The 14,083-nt window shown below is 40.8% G+C and overlaps 1 protein-coding gene across 2 annotated transcripts in view; it reads right to left on the reverse strand.

Moving 5' to 3' along the window:
• The window catches only part of YEATS2 (YEATS domain containing 2), a 58,444-nt gene that overhangs the window by 20,049 nt on the left and 24,312 nt on the right, over positions 1-14,083 (reverse strand). For both annotated transcript variants that reach the window (XM_070752976.1, XM_070752978.1), the window contains exons 14-18: positions 11,476-11,579; positions 8,103-8,210; positions 5,862-6,035; positions 3,092-3,350; positions 10-171 (exon numbers count right to left, since the gene is read on the reverse strand). In XM_070752976.1, the coding sequence (XP_070609077.1) occupies positions 10-171; positions 3,092-3,350; positions 5,862-6,035; positions 8,103-8,210; positions 11,476-11,579 (807 nt within the window). The remainder of the gene's footprint in view (positions 1-9; positions 172-3,091; positions 3,351-5,861; positions 6,036-8,102; positions 8,211-11,475; positions 11,580-14,083) is intronic.

Here is a 14,083-nt window from a genome sequence, read left to right on the forward strand (position 1 = left end):
AATACTAACTGGCATTATTTGTGGCTCGCAAAATAGCTCCTTGAGGGATAAGTAGCAGCTTTCCTTTCCCAGATGGGTTCTTGCTATTTGTAGTAAGGTACAATTTTGTGCCAGGAGGTAAGTTTGCCAAATTGGCTAAATTAGTGGCTGGTAACTGCAATGTTGCCATAACTAGAAGAAAAGAAAAAAATATATCAAGATTTTCAGAGACCACTCTCTTGCAACAAAACATTAAACAGCAATATTATTCTAAAAACATTCCAACTTCTTTCACCTTAGCTACCATTATGTAATGTTTATGTTTGGGTTCTTTTACTTTTTATTATTGGATTGTATCCTATCTTGTATTTATCGTAATTTACCAAAATTATGTTTTGATAAAAATGAAAGGTAATATAAACTTATTAGGGATATGAGAGCCATATCATTCTTGTGGAGAGAATTCAGTTCCTAATTAACAGCAGAAAAATAAGAATATGGCTGTTATCATTCAATACAGCAAATACCCAGGAAAGGCTTTAAGATGGGTTGTAGATAATAAGGAAAGAATGTATTTCATGGAATTTCCTTGTGCTAACAGAAAACTTGGGAAAGTGGAATGAAAATTAGCAGAATTTCTGAAGATGAAGTAAGTTATTATTTATTATTATTATTTATTGGATTTGTATGCCGCCCCTCTCCGCAGACTCGGGGCGGCTAACAACAGCAGTAAAACAGTACAACAAAATCCAATACTAAAAAACAGTTAAAAACCCATTATATAAAAACCAATCATACATACAAACATACCATACATAAATTGTGAAGGCCTAGGGGGAAAGTGTATCTTAGTTCCCCCATGCCTGGCGGCAGAGGTGGGTTTTAAGCAGCTTACGAAAGGCAAGGAGGGTGGGGGCAATTCTAATCTCTGGGGGGAGTTGGTTCCAGAGGGTCGGGGCCACCACAGAGAAGGCTCTTCCTCTGGGTCCTGCCAAGCGACATTATTTGGTTGACGGGACCCGGAGAAGACCCACTCTGTGGGACCTAACTGGTCGCTGGGATTTGTGCAGCAGAAGGCGGTCCCTGAGGTAATCTGGCCCGGTGCCATGAAGTGCTTTATTGGTCATAACCAACACTTTGAATTGTGACCGGAAACTGATCGGCAACCAATGCAGACTGCGGAGTGTTGCTGTGACATGGGGAAATTTAGGAAAGCCCATGATAGCTCTCGCAGCTGCATTCTGCACGATCTGAAGTTTCCGAACACTTTTCAAAGGTAGCCCCATGTAGAGAGCGTTACAGTAGTTGAGCCTCGAGGTGATGAGGGCATGAGTGACTGTGAGCAGTGACTCCCGGTCCAAATAGGGTCACAAACTGGTGCACCAGGCGAACCTGGGCGAACGCCCCCCTCGCCACAGCTGAAAGATGTTTCTCTAATGTGAACTGTGGATCGAGGAGGACGCCCAAGTTGCGAACCCTCTCTGAGGGGGTCAATGATTCTCCCCCCAGGGTAATGGACGGACAGATGGAATTGTCCTTGGGAGGCAGGACCCACAGCCACTCCGTCTTGTCTGGGTTGAGTTTGAGTTTGTTGACACCCATCCAGGCCCCAACAGCCTCCAGGCACCAGCACATCACTTCCACTGCTTCTTTTTTATATTTTTATTATAATATTATACTGTACAAGAAAGTGCAATATGTTTGTAATCAATGAAAAAGAGACCAACTATCGAACAGTTTACTGTATTGCAACATTATATGATAAAACAAAACAAATCAAAATCTAGATAGAGTCAGCTGACAGCTTTTCAGTATCAGCAGAACACACATCACTGGAGAAATGGATTTCCTTCTCAGTTCTACTTGCCAGGACTCTCTGCCCTGAAATTTGTCTGTGAGTTGACAAATTTTCTGGAGAGGATTTACTGTACAAAGAAAAGAGCAAGGAATATGAATGCAAGTCAGCTTATAAACCTTTAAATGTAGTCCAACGCTTTTATTTATAGGGTTTTTAACAGTAATCTACAGCATGGTAGAATCACATGGTGACAATTCATTTGTTGCATCCTACCCAGACCAGGTTTTCCAACCTAGTGTCCCCTAGTGATATTGAAGCAATAAGCAAGTATTCAATATACCTGAAAAAACCCAAATCGGACATTGGATGCAATTTCATGATGCAAAGTTTTCCCTGAGTATTAAATATCTTACTTTATTGATGTAATTAATTGATTAGTTCATTATACAGTTAGCTGGGCTACCTTGGTTGATTTCAAGAAACTAGGGCCACTATTTGATTAATATTTAAGAGAAAGATAAACAGAACATGCAGGTTATGGATTAGATCTGGAAGCTGAAAAAGCATCGTGGAAGAAAAAGTGGATAGAGAAAAATTCTTCTCATAATATAGGTGGATAGAGAAAATTCTTTTCTCTATCACACAATACTAGGACAAGGGGCCACTCCCTAAAGCTCATAGGTAAGAAAGCGAGGACAAATCAAGGGAAATATTTCTTCACCCAGAGGGTCGTTGGTTTATGGAATTCACTTCCAGAAGAGGTCGTGACAGCTGTCAGCCTTGATAGCTTCAAGGCAGGATTAGACAGAGTCATGGATGCCAAGTGTATCGGTGGTTATTGAAACGGATGTCCATGTGCCGCCTCTATGTTGGTTGACGCAGGCAGGATTCCCTTGAGTACAATTTGTTGGGAGTCAAGGGAAAGGGAGGGTTTTGCCTTCTCTTTCTGCTCAAGATCCCCATGTACGATTGGTGGACCACTGTGTGACACAGAATGCTGGACTTTCTTTCTTTCTCTCTCTCTCGATTGTTAGAGTTGAAAGGGACCATGTAGGTCATCAAGTCCAACCCCCTGCCTGAGCAGGAAACCCTACAGCACCCCAGCCAAATGACGGGCTTGATGGGCTTTGGCCTGATTCAGCATGGCTCTTCTTATGTTCTTAAAGCAGCATTGTACATTTTGCCAAGAAAAATACATGGATTTATCTTTAAAATTCCCAGGAATGAAGCTGGAGAATGAAGGAGATATTTTTAAACTCATTCCTTAGCTCCATACCTCCATACTTGACATTTCAAAAAGTAAGCCCACTTTACCTGAACCTTGGGATCCAGTTTTTGGAGTTCCTGTTGATGGAACCTGAGCTTTTGTTAAAGTCTGCACAGGCTGAGCAACAATGGTTCCTCCTCCGCTACTCACAATAGCTTTGGCAACTCCTTGAGTTACAATTTGTTTTCCACCAGCTGTCTTTGTGACTGAAGGGCCTGATTTTGCCACAAGTATTTGTCCTCCACCAAGGGCCACAGCTTGCTTGACTGTTGATGGTAAAGCAGACCCAACTGGAACACTAACAATCTAGAGAGGGGGAAAATAAAAATACGCACACCATAAATATACACATAGAGATAATGTATTAACATCAAGTTAAATGAAAACGATATTCTGTCAAAGGTTAGATTTGAAGTGGAAATTGTGTGGAACTGAGGCAAAATTACTTCACTCAGGATGATTATGCCTGTTTTATTGCTCAAATAACTAGCAGCCCCAAACAGTTAATAACTTCTAAAATACTGTATAGAAGGATCTTTACAGATAATTTAGATAAAGAAAAAGACTCTAAGTGTATTCATTTCCATGTACAGTGGTACCTCATCTTATGAACGCCTCTTCATACGAACTTTTCGAGATATGAACCCGGTGTTTAAGATTTTTTCACCTTACGAACCCGAGCCGCCGCTGCTGGGATGCCCCGACTCTGGACTTCCATTGCCAGTCGAAGCGCTGGGAGTCCCCTGAGCCTCCCCTCGCTGGGAATCCCCGCCTCTGGACTTCTGTTGCCAACCGAACCGCCCGTTCTTGTGTTGCTGGGATTTCCCTGAGCCTCCCCTCGCTGGGAAACCCCACCTCCAGACTTCCGTTGCCAGCCAAAGTGCCTGTTCTTGTGTTGCTGTGATTCTCCAGAGGTTCCCCTCGCTGGGATTCCCTTCATTTTTGCCGGTGCTGCTTTGAATCCAAGCGAAGGGAGGCTCAGGGAAATCCCAGCAATGCAAGAATGGGCGCTTCGGCTGGCAATGGAAGTCCGGAGGCGGGGATTCCCTGCAGCGCGAGGCAAAAGGGGTGACTTTTGGGATGGGGTTGCACGCATTATTTGTTTTTACATTGATTCCTATGGAGAAACTTGCTTCTTCTTATGAACTTTTCTACTTACGAACCTGGTCACGGAACGAATTAAGTTCGTAAGACGAGGAAGCACTCCACTCATATTTGTCTTACAACAGTGCATTTTAATTGTTTTATTGCAAATACTGAGAAAAAGAACATCAAACAATTAAAATAACCCAATATTTAACTGTGTAGCAAGATACTCAATGATTCCTTTCAATATTTCAAACCCATATAATTTTTTGTATTCGAATGGGCTTAATAAAAATGCTGTGTAATCAGGAATAGCTTAAGCCACCATGTAAGAGATAAAAGAGAAACCAGTGAACATCTTTGGGAACTAAGCTCTGTAACTTCCGAAAACAGCTGTAATTGCCAACTTGACTTTGCTGATATTCGAAAAAACGTCTTAGTGGAAACTCTCAATTCTAGGAAAGTGAGTTTGTGAAAATATAGCCTTTAGGATAACTGGCTTTCAAGTTATTTTGAAGATAAAAAGATGACAAGGCTAGGGAACTATCGAGAAACCAGTGCATGTTTCTCAAAACCAGTGTTAACATCTAATTTCCTAAGATTGTGCAAGGCCCCAAAAGATGCAGCTTCTCTAATAATTCTAACAACTATATGATGCACAGGAAAGCACATAAGCAAGCAAGGGGGGGGGGGGGAGGAAAATGTTACTCAAAGAAAAACAATTTGGAATTAAGGATGTTAGCTGACCTAACATCTTTAATTAAAATGGTCACCTAACATCAAAAACATCATCAAGAAAGCACAACAAAGAATGTTCTTTCTGCGCCAACACAGGAAGCTCAAACTGCCCAAGGAGCTGCTGATACAGTTCTGCAGAGGAATCATTGAGTCTGTCATCTGCACCTCTATAACTGTCTGGTTTGGTGCTGCAACTCAACAGGACGCACACAGACGTCAGAGGATAATCAGAACTGCAGAAAAAACAATTGCTGCCAACCTGCCTTCCATTGAGGACCTGTATACTGCACAAGTCAAAAAGAGGGCGGAGAAAATATTTACTGACCCCTCGCATCCTGGACGCAAACTGTTTCAACTCCTACCTTCAAAACGTTGCTATAGAGCACTGCACACCCAAGACAACCAGACACAACAACAGTTTTTTCCCCTGAAAGCCATCACTCTACTAAACAAATAATTCCCTCAACACTGTCAGACTTTTTACTAAATCTGCACTTCTATTTCTACTAGTTTTTCTCATCATTCCTATCATCCTTTTCCTCCCACTTAGGACTGTGTGACTGTAACTTGTTGCTTGTATCCTAAGATTTTTATTAATATTGATTGTTTCTTCATTGCTTATTTGACCCCCTATGACAATCATTAAGTGTTGTACCACATGATTCTTGTCAAATGTATCTTTTTCTTTTATGTATACTGAGAGCATATGCACCAAGACAAATCCCTTGTGTGTCCAATCTCACTTGGCCAATAAAATTCTATTCTATTCTATATCAAATAGTTGAACGCTGTGAGAACAAATGAAGTGCAATTATTTTTCCTCAAACCAATAATGTTATAATTTAAAGAACAAAGCAGGTATTTGAACGAAAGAAGAAAATAGGTATTCCTTCTGGTATTACTTAGTTGAGTTGAAAGGGCAAGAGCGTGGAGTAAAGGGATAGAGCTACAAAACTACTAGAGTGAAAAAGAGGGGGGAGGAGACTCCATCACCTTTGATGAAGTGGATCCTTCTCCTGTGCTGACAATCTGTTTCTGGGGTGATAAGGCGATGACATGGCTCCCTTTCACAGTCATGTACTGTGGCAGTGAGGCCTGAGAGGCTGCTCCAGTTGCTGCCACTGGGGAATATTGCGGCAGTTCTCCAGGCTCTTGCTTTATTATCACCTTCAAATAAATTAAATGGAAATTAAGATTTTGTGGAGAAGACCTTACCTTTCAAACGAAGGGTTAAGAAGCTGGCTGGCACTCCCTACAACAATGCCCATTAGAAAGCACTACAGGTCTATTTTCCACTAACAAGAGAAACTGAAAGGCCTCCAAATGGGAGCAGCTTTAGATCCACTAGATCCTTGATCTCTTGATTTACTATGAGATTTGAGGATCAGTTCATCTTCTATGCTGGCTTAGAGGTGATAAAACTATAATAATAATAATAATAATAATAATAATAATAATAATAATAATAATAATAATTTATTAGATTTGTATGCCGCCCCTCTCCGCAGACTCGGGGCGGCTCACAACAATTATAAACAGTGTACAGTAAACAAATCTAATACTTAAAAGAAAAAATATCTAAAAACTCATTATATAAAAAACATACAACACAAGCATACCATACATAAAACTATATAAGCCTGGGGGAAAATATCTCAATTCCCCAGGTTTATATAGTTTTATGTATGGTATGCTTGTGTTGTATGTTTTTTATATAATGGGTTTTTAGATATTTTTTCTACAAAACTACTGTAGAGGAGGAATAATAGTCAGAAAAGGGGAAATCTGTTCAAATATCAGAAAGATACACACACTTCTTTATTTTGCTTAAATTACTCAATTTCCCATTTAAAATTGCATTCTTTTCTTTTGTAAGAAATTGAGTGTCTGTCTGGTTCAGCACGAATTCAGGATCAAGACAACTGTGCCTTTAAAATATTTAACAGTTACAAAACAATAAAAAATAAAACTACAGCAACAATTAAAACACTATAAAAGAACTTTCTGAAAAGTTATAACTAATGTATTGGTTCAAAAAGATTCAGAGTATCCTTTTACAAAGAAATGAATGTCACACTGAAGCAATACAGCAATAAAAGAAAAAACATGTAACTTAGAAAAGCTGGTAGAAAATATGAAACACCCCCCACCCCCCAAAGAAATTCCTAGAATATACATTAAAGTATTAACATTTTTCATGACAATCAGTCCATCACCTACAAGCATGAAAGAGTAAAGAAAAAAAGTCTCAAATTATTTTTATATTACAGAAGCTGTGACCCTCCGCTCACTTTAAGCATGAAAGCCAGATGGGTGATTTTGGGCTAGTCCCTCTTTTACAGCCCAATCTACCTCATCAGTCTGTTATTATTATGGAAAAAATGGTAGAAGGAAGGAGTATCGGATATTCTTGCCATCTTGAGTTATTTATAAAAATAATAAAGGCACTGAGATTCCTTTAAATGTGGGAGAATCTCTTTTTTGCACTATTGCTTTGTTTGCAAATTTCACTTACACCTTTGGTTGGCTTTAGGAAGAATAATAAGATTATTGGTATAATAATGTTCTTATGTGGTTCTTGGAACACATTCACTGAACTATTAATGAATGTAGCAGTGGTCTATACCAAATGTAGAATTTATTTATTCATTCATTCATTCATTCATTCATTCATTCATTCATTCATTCATTCATTCGATTTTTATGTCACCCTTCTCCTTAGACTCAGGGCGGCTTACAACATGTTAGCAATAGCACTGTTCAACAGAGACAGCATATTGTCCCCACAATCTGGGTCCTCATTTTACCCACCTCGGAAGGATGGAAGGCTGAGTCAACCTTGAGCCGGTGATCAGATTTGAACCACTGACCTTCAGATCTATAAGTCAGCTTCAGTGGCCTGCAGTACAGCACTCTACCTGCTGCGCCACCCCGGCTCATTTACTTTGATTAATTCTTCAAAACAATATTCACATATGCACTAACGTTTACAAATCCTTCAGCCTATGAAGCTGAAGATATCCTATGAGAGAGCCAAATGAGAGACCAATGAAGGACAAACCCCATCATTGTCTGAATAGAAAAGCACAGGAAATAATGTATGTTTGTATGTAATGCCAGAAATCTAAGAAACGAGTAACTACAAAGCCTGTCAGGGATCAAACTCAGGAAGCTCCACGGTAACTCTCCTTGTGAAACAAAACTGCACCATGCACAGCAGAGAGAATAAAGTACCTTTGTAAATGTTCCGGGTGGTCCTGTCACAGATTTAGGGTTTTGTACCTTGGAGTGACTCCCAATTGGACAAAGAGGTGGCATGGCTGCGAACAAAGAGTCCTCTTGCTAGAATGAATAATATACACAGCACGTGGTTAAGCTAACGATGCAGGCATTTCTTCTTTTTAAGCGTCGGATTTCATTTTAAACAATAGACTTATCTATGGTAAAATTTCACAATCTAATTTTCCTTTACTATTACTATTCCAGAGAACAGGAAAACAGGAGACTGCAGTAACTTTCAGTCTGATGGACATTCTTGGCTATTAAGCAGACTTGTTTTGGTTAGGTTAGAAAACAATTAAAAAGAAACTGTTAGTTGATGGTACATAACTGGCATGATTTGTTTACATTTAATGAATATTTGGACTTCCTGGGAAAGTGAAACCTACAATTAATTAATTAATTAATTAATTAATTAATTTGGATTGGATTGGATTTGTATGCCGCCCCTCTCCGTAGACTAGGGGCGGCTAACAACAGTAATAAAAAACATCATATAAATCCAATACTAAAACAACTAAAAACCCTTATTGTAAAAACCAAACATCCCTACAAACAAACATAACATGCATAAATTGTAAAGGCCTAGGGGGAAAGAATATCTCAGTTCCCCCATGCCTGACGGCAGAGGTGGGTTTTAAGGAGCTTACGAAAGGCAAGGAGGGTGGGGGAAATTCTAATCTCCGGGGGGGGAGTTGGTTCCAGAGGGGCGGGGCCGCCACAGAGAAGGCTTTTCCCCTGGGCCCCACCAAACGACATTGTTTTGTTGACAGGACCCGGAGAAGGCCCACTCTGTGGGACCGAACCGGTCGCTGGGATTCATGCGGCAGAAGGTGGTCTGGTCTCATGGATACCCTGGTCCAGGACTTTACCAAAAACTTTTATGGATATGTGAGTGACTTTTGGACTTCAAACTGTATGCTTTTGTAATAAATGAACATAATGAACTGCATTAGTTGGAACTATTTTAATTTTCTGCCAAATAGATGTACAGTAATGATTTTGTTTTCAATTATGGTGCAATGTCCACTGCACAAAACTGATCTAGTTTCAATTGATTAATTGTTGGAAAACAATAGCACAGGTAGTCCTCAAAATAAGCCCACAGCTACGTCCAAAATTTCGGTCGCTAAGAATGTTGTTAAGTGAGTTTTGCCCCGTTTTATGACTTTTCCTGCCACAGCTGTTAAGTGAATCACTGCAGTTGTTATGTTAATAACACAGTTAAGTGAATCTGGCTTCCCCATTGACTTAGCTTGTCAGAAAGTCACAAAAGGTGATCACATGACCCTGGGACACTGCGACCGATATAAATACATGCCAGTTGCCAAGTGGCTGAATTTCGATCACGTGATCGTTGGGATGCTGGGACAGTCATATGAAAAACAGATAAGATCATTATTTCCAGTGTTGCAGCTTTGAACACTAAATGAATGGTTGTAAGACAAGGACTATCTGTAAACAGAAGCCCGAATATTTTGGCCAACTACTTGAAACAATCCATTATGTACAGAGTTTGGGTGGGAGAACTCATGGCACACTTTGAGAAAAGTGGTGGCAATTTAAGAAGAGCCAAAATGGTATATACAGTGTTCCCTCAATTTTCGCAGGTTCGAACTTCGCGAAGTCTATACCACGATTTTTCAAAAATATTAATTAAAAAATACTTCGCAGGTTTTTTCCCTATACCACGGTTTTTCTCACCCGATGACATCATATGTCATTGCCAAATTTTCGTCTGCCTTTAATAAATATTTTTTATGGTGAGTAATTTATTATTTATTTATTTATTTATTTATTATTTAGATTTGTATGCCGCCCCTCTCCGCAGACTTGGGGCGGCTCACAACAGAATAAAACAATTCATGACAAATCTAAATTATAGTTTAAAATATTTTAAAAACCCCATTTACTAAGGAAACATACACACAACATACCATGCATAAATTGTATATGCCTGGGGGAGATGTCTCAGTTCCCCCATGCCTGACGACAAAGGTGGGTTTTAAGGAGCTTACGAAAGGCAAGGAGAGTAGGGGCAGTTCTAATCTCTGGGGGGAGTTGATTCCAGAGGGTCAGGGCCGCCACAGAGAAGGCTCTTCCCCTGGGGCCCGCCAACTGACATTGTTTAGTTGACAGGACCCGGAGAAGGCCCACTCTGTGGGACCTAATCGGTCGCTGGGATTCGTGCGGCAGAAGGCGGTCTCAGAGATATTCTGGTCCAGTGCCATGAAGGGCTTTAAAGGTCATAACCAACACTTTGAATTGTGACCGGAAATTGATCGGCAACCAATGCAGACTGCGGAGTGTTGGTGACACATGGACATACCTAGGTAAGCCCATGACTGCTCTCGCAGCTGCATTCTGCACGATCTGAAGTTTCCAAACACTTTTCAAAGGTAGCCCCATGTAGAGAGCATTACAGTAGTCGAACCTCGAGGTGATGAGGGCATGAGTGACGTCCCGGTCCAGATAGGGCCGCAACTAGTGCACCAGGCGAACCTGGGCAAACGCCCCCCTCGCCACAGCTGAAAGATGGTTCTCTAATGTGAGCTGTGGATCGAGGAGGACGCACAAGTTGCGGACCCTCTCCGAGGAGGTCAATAATTCCCCCCCCCCGGGTGATGGACGGACAGATGGGATTGTCCTTGGGAGGTAAAACCCACAGCCACTCCGTCTTATCCGGGTTGAGTTTGAGTCTGTTGACACCCATCCAGGCCCCAACAGCCTCCAGACACCGGCACATCACTTCCACTGCTTCGTTGACTGGACATGGGGTGGAGATGTAAAGCTGGGTATTATCAGCGTACTGATGATACCTCACCCCATGCCCTTGGATGATCTCACCCAGCGGTTTCATGTAGATATTAAATAGCAGGGGAGAGAGAACCGATCCCTGAGGCACCCCACAAGGGAGAGACCTCGGGGTCGACCTCTGACCCCCCACTAACACTGTTAATAATAATCTGAATGGTTGCTAAAGGAATGGAAAATTGCAAGTGAGGGGTTTAAAGTGTTAAGGGAAGGCTTGTGATACTGTTCATAGGCAAAAATAGTGTACTGTATTTACTTCCGCATCTCTACTTTGCGGAAATTTGACTTTCGCGGACAGTCTCGGAACGTATCCCCCGCAAAAAGCGAGGGAACACTGTATTAAGAAAGAATAGACATACTATTTAACTAGCGTTCTGAATGAAAAATATTAGATGTACACGGTTGTAGGAGCACATCCCATTAAAAACATGTAAGGATGTAAAAGTGGAGCATGTTGCAACCACATTTATAGGAAACTATTAAAAGACTAGATAGGTTAGCCAAACGTCTGTACCTTTACTGTAGAGGATACAAAACTGCTTCCATGAATTTTTGAGACTGGAGAACCTGTCCCACGAGAGGACTGAGAAGCACTTGTAACTTTACTTGCAGGATTACCTATATTTATGAGAAATACAGCAGACATTAGTATATAATACACATTCTGATGTAAGATACATTAGTGTTAATGAGGTCTGCAGTAGAGTTCCCATAACTGGGTATCCTCTAATGTTGGTACCACGGTTCTCAGAATTTTATTTATTTATTTATTTATTTATTTATTTATTTATTTATTTATTTATTTATACATTGATTGATTGATTGATTGATTGACTGATTTATTAGATTTGTATGCCGCCCCTCTCCGAAGACTCGGGGCGGCTCACAACAGTAATAAAAACAATATAGCAGTGGAACAAATCTAATATTAAAAACATATAAAACCCTATCAATATTTTAAAAAACCAAACAGCACATTCATACCAAGCATAAAACAAAGTGTAAAAAAGCCTGGGGGAAAGGTATCTCAACTCCCCCATGCCTGGCGGTATAAGTGAGTCTTGAGTAGTTTACGAAAGACAGAATTCTTCTAGCCATGCCAATTGGGAAATTTTGGAAATTGCAGTCAGCATGGCACGGGCTGGCTGGCATTATCAATAATTTGAATATAGCTTATCGGCGGAAAGTCATATATTGCCTTCCATATAATACAGAGAAAAGACACTCATTCATCACTCAACTTGGGAGACTTGGAAAACTTGGGAGAAGGCCAGCAACTTCTTGCACATGTACACTGCTTTACTAAATGCAGCACTAGTGAAACTGCAGTGGTAGTCAATCAGAACCGAGCAAAATGTAGGTGAGAGGGACAGGAAACTCTCAATCACTTCCCCTTTAAAACTTGCATTAATCCACTGCTAGGGAAGAAGGGTCACCACTTTCTTCTGTAGGCTCATTTATGTAATTTGCTAGGAAACCAGACAGTATGAATAGGAACACAAAAGAAATGAGCTTTACTGAAAAAGGGCCCAGAACTGAATTTATTTATTTATTTATTTTATTTATTTATTGGATTTGTATGCCACCCCTCTCCGTGGACTCAGGGCGGCTAACAACAGTGATAAAAACAGAATTTAAAAATCCAATACTAAAACAGCTAAAAACCCTTGTTATAAAACCAATCATACATACAAACATACCATGCATAAATTGTAGAAGCCTAGGGGGAAAGAATATCTTAGTTCCCCCATGCCTGACGGCAGAGGTGGGTTTTGAGGAGCTTACGAAAGGCAAGGAGGGTGGGGGCTGTTCTAATCTCTGGGGGGAGTTGGTTCCAGAGGGCCGGAGCCGCCACAGAGAAGGCTCTTCCCCTGGGCCCCGCCAAACGACATTGTTTAGTTGACGGGACCCGGAGAAGGCCCACTCTGTGGGACCTAACTGGTCGCTGGGATTCGTGCGTCAGAAGGCGGTTCCTGAGATACTATTGACATCCTAGCTATATGAAAATAGCTTATGATGATTATCAAAGGAAGTTTTCAATCAATGTACTGCATAACAACCAAAGTGTGAACATTCAAGAATTTGCATAATGCCAAAAGCACTGGCAGTGGCCATAGTTATGAAGCAGTAGGAAGAAGAAAATGCTGGAAAGATGCATTTAATTAATTAATTAATTTAATTTACATGCCATCCAACTCCACATGGACTCTGGGCGGCTTACAATAAAAACAACAATTAAAAGACAGTTTAAGAACACATTAATAGCCCTCAATAAAACCATATATATATCTCTCAAACATTCACAGCCGAATCAAGATAATAACCTCATTCGATCAACCGCCCCAGGCCTGCCAGAAAAGCCAGGTCTTAACGGCTTTCTGGAAGGCCAGTAAGTGGGGTAGTACGGATCTCCAGAGGCAGTTGGTGCCAGAGCATCGGAGCAACCACAGAGAAGGCCCTTCTCCACGGCTCCACCAGCCGACATTGTTTGGTAGACAGGACCTGGAGAAGGCCAACTCTGTGGCCCCTTATTGGTCATTGGGAGTTGGTGAGGGGCAGAGGGAGAGAACAGAACAGGCAGGTCAGTTGGGTATAGAAACATAGAAGTCTGACGGCAGAAAAAGACCTCATGGTCCATCTAGTCTGCCCTTATACTATTTTCTGTATTTTATCTTAGGATGGATATATGTTTATCCCAGGCATGTTTAAATTCAGTTACTGTGGATTTATCTACCATGTCTGCTGGAAGTTTGTTCCAAGGATCTACTACCCTTTCAGTAAAATAATATTTTCTCATGTTGCTTTTGATCTTTCCCCCAACTAACTTCAGATTGTGTCCCCTTGTTCTTGTGTTCACTTTCCTATTAAAAACACTTCCCTCCTGAACCTTATTTAACCCTTTAATATATTTAAATGTTTCGATCATGTCCCCCCTTTTCCTTCTGTCCTCCAGACTATACAGATTGAGTTCATGAAGTCTTTCCTGATACGTTTTATGCTTAAGACCTTCCACCATTCTTGTAGCCCGTCTTTGGACCCGTTCAATTTTGTCAATATCTTTTTGTAGGTGAGGTCTCCAGAACTGAACACAGTATTCCAAATGTGGTCTCACCAGCATTCTA

Source organism: Erythrolamprus reginae, chromosome 5 (assembly GCF_031021105.1).
Source record: "Erythrolamprus reginae isolate rEryReg1 chromosome 5, rEryReg1.hap1, whole genome shotgun sequence".
In the NCBI taxonomy this organism is placed as follows: Eukaryota; Metazoa; Chordata; class Lepidosauria; order Squamata; family Dipsadidae; genus Erythrolamprus; species Erythrolamprus reginae.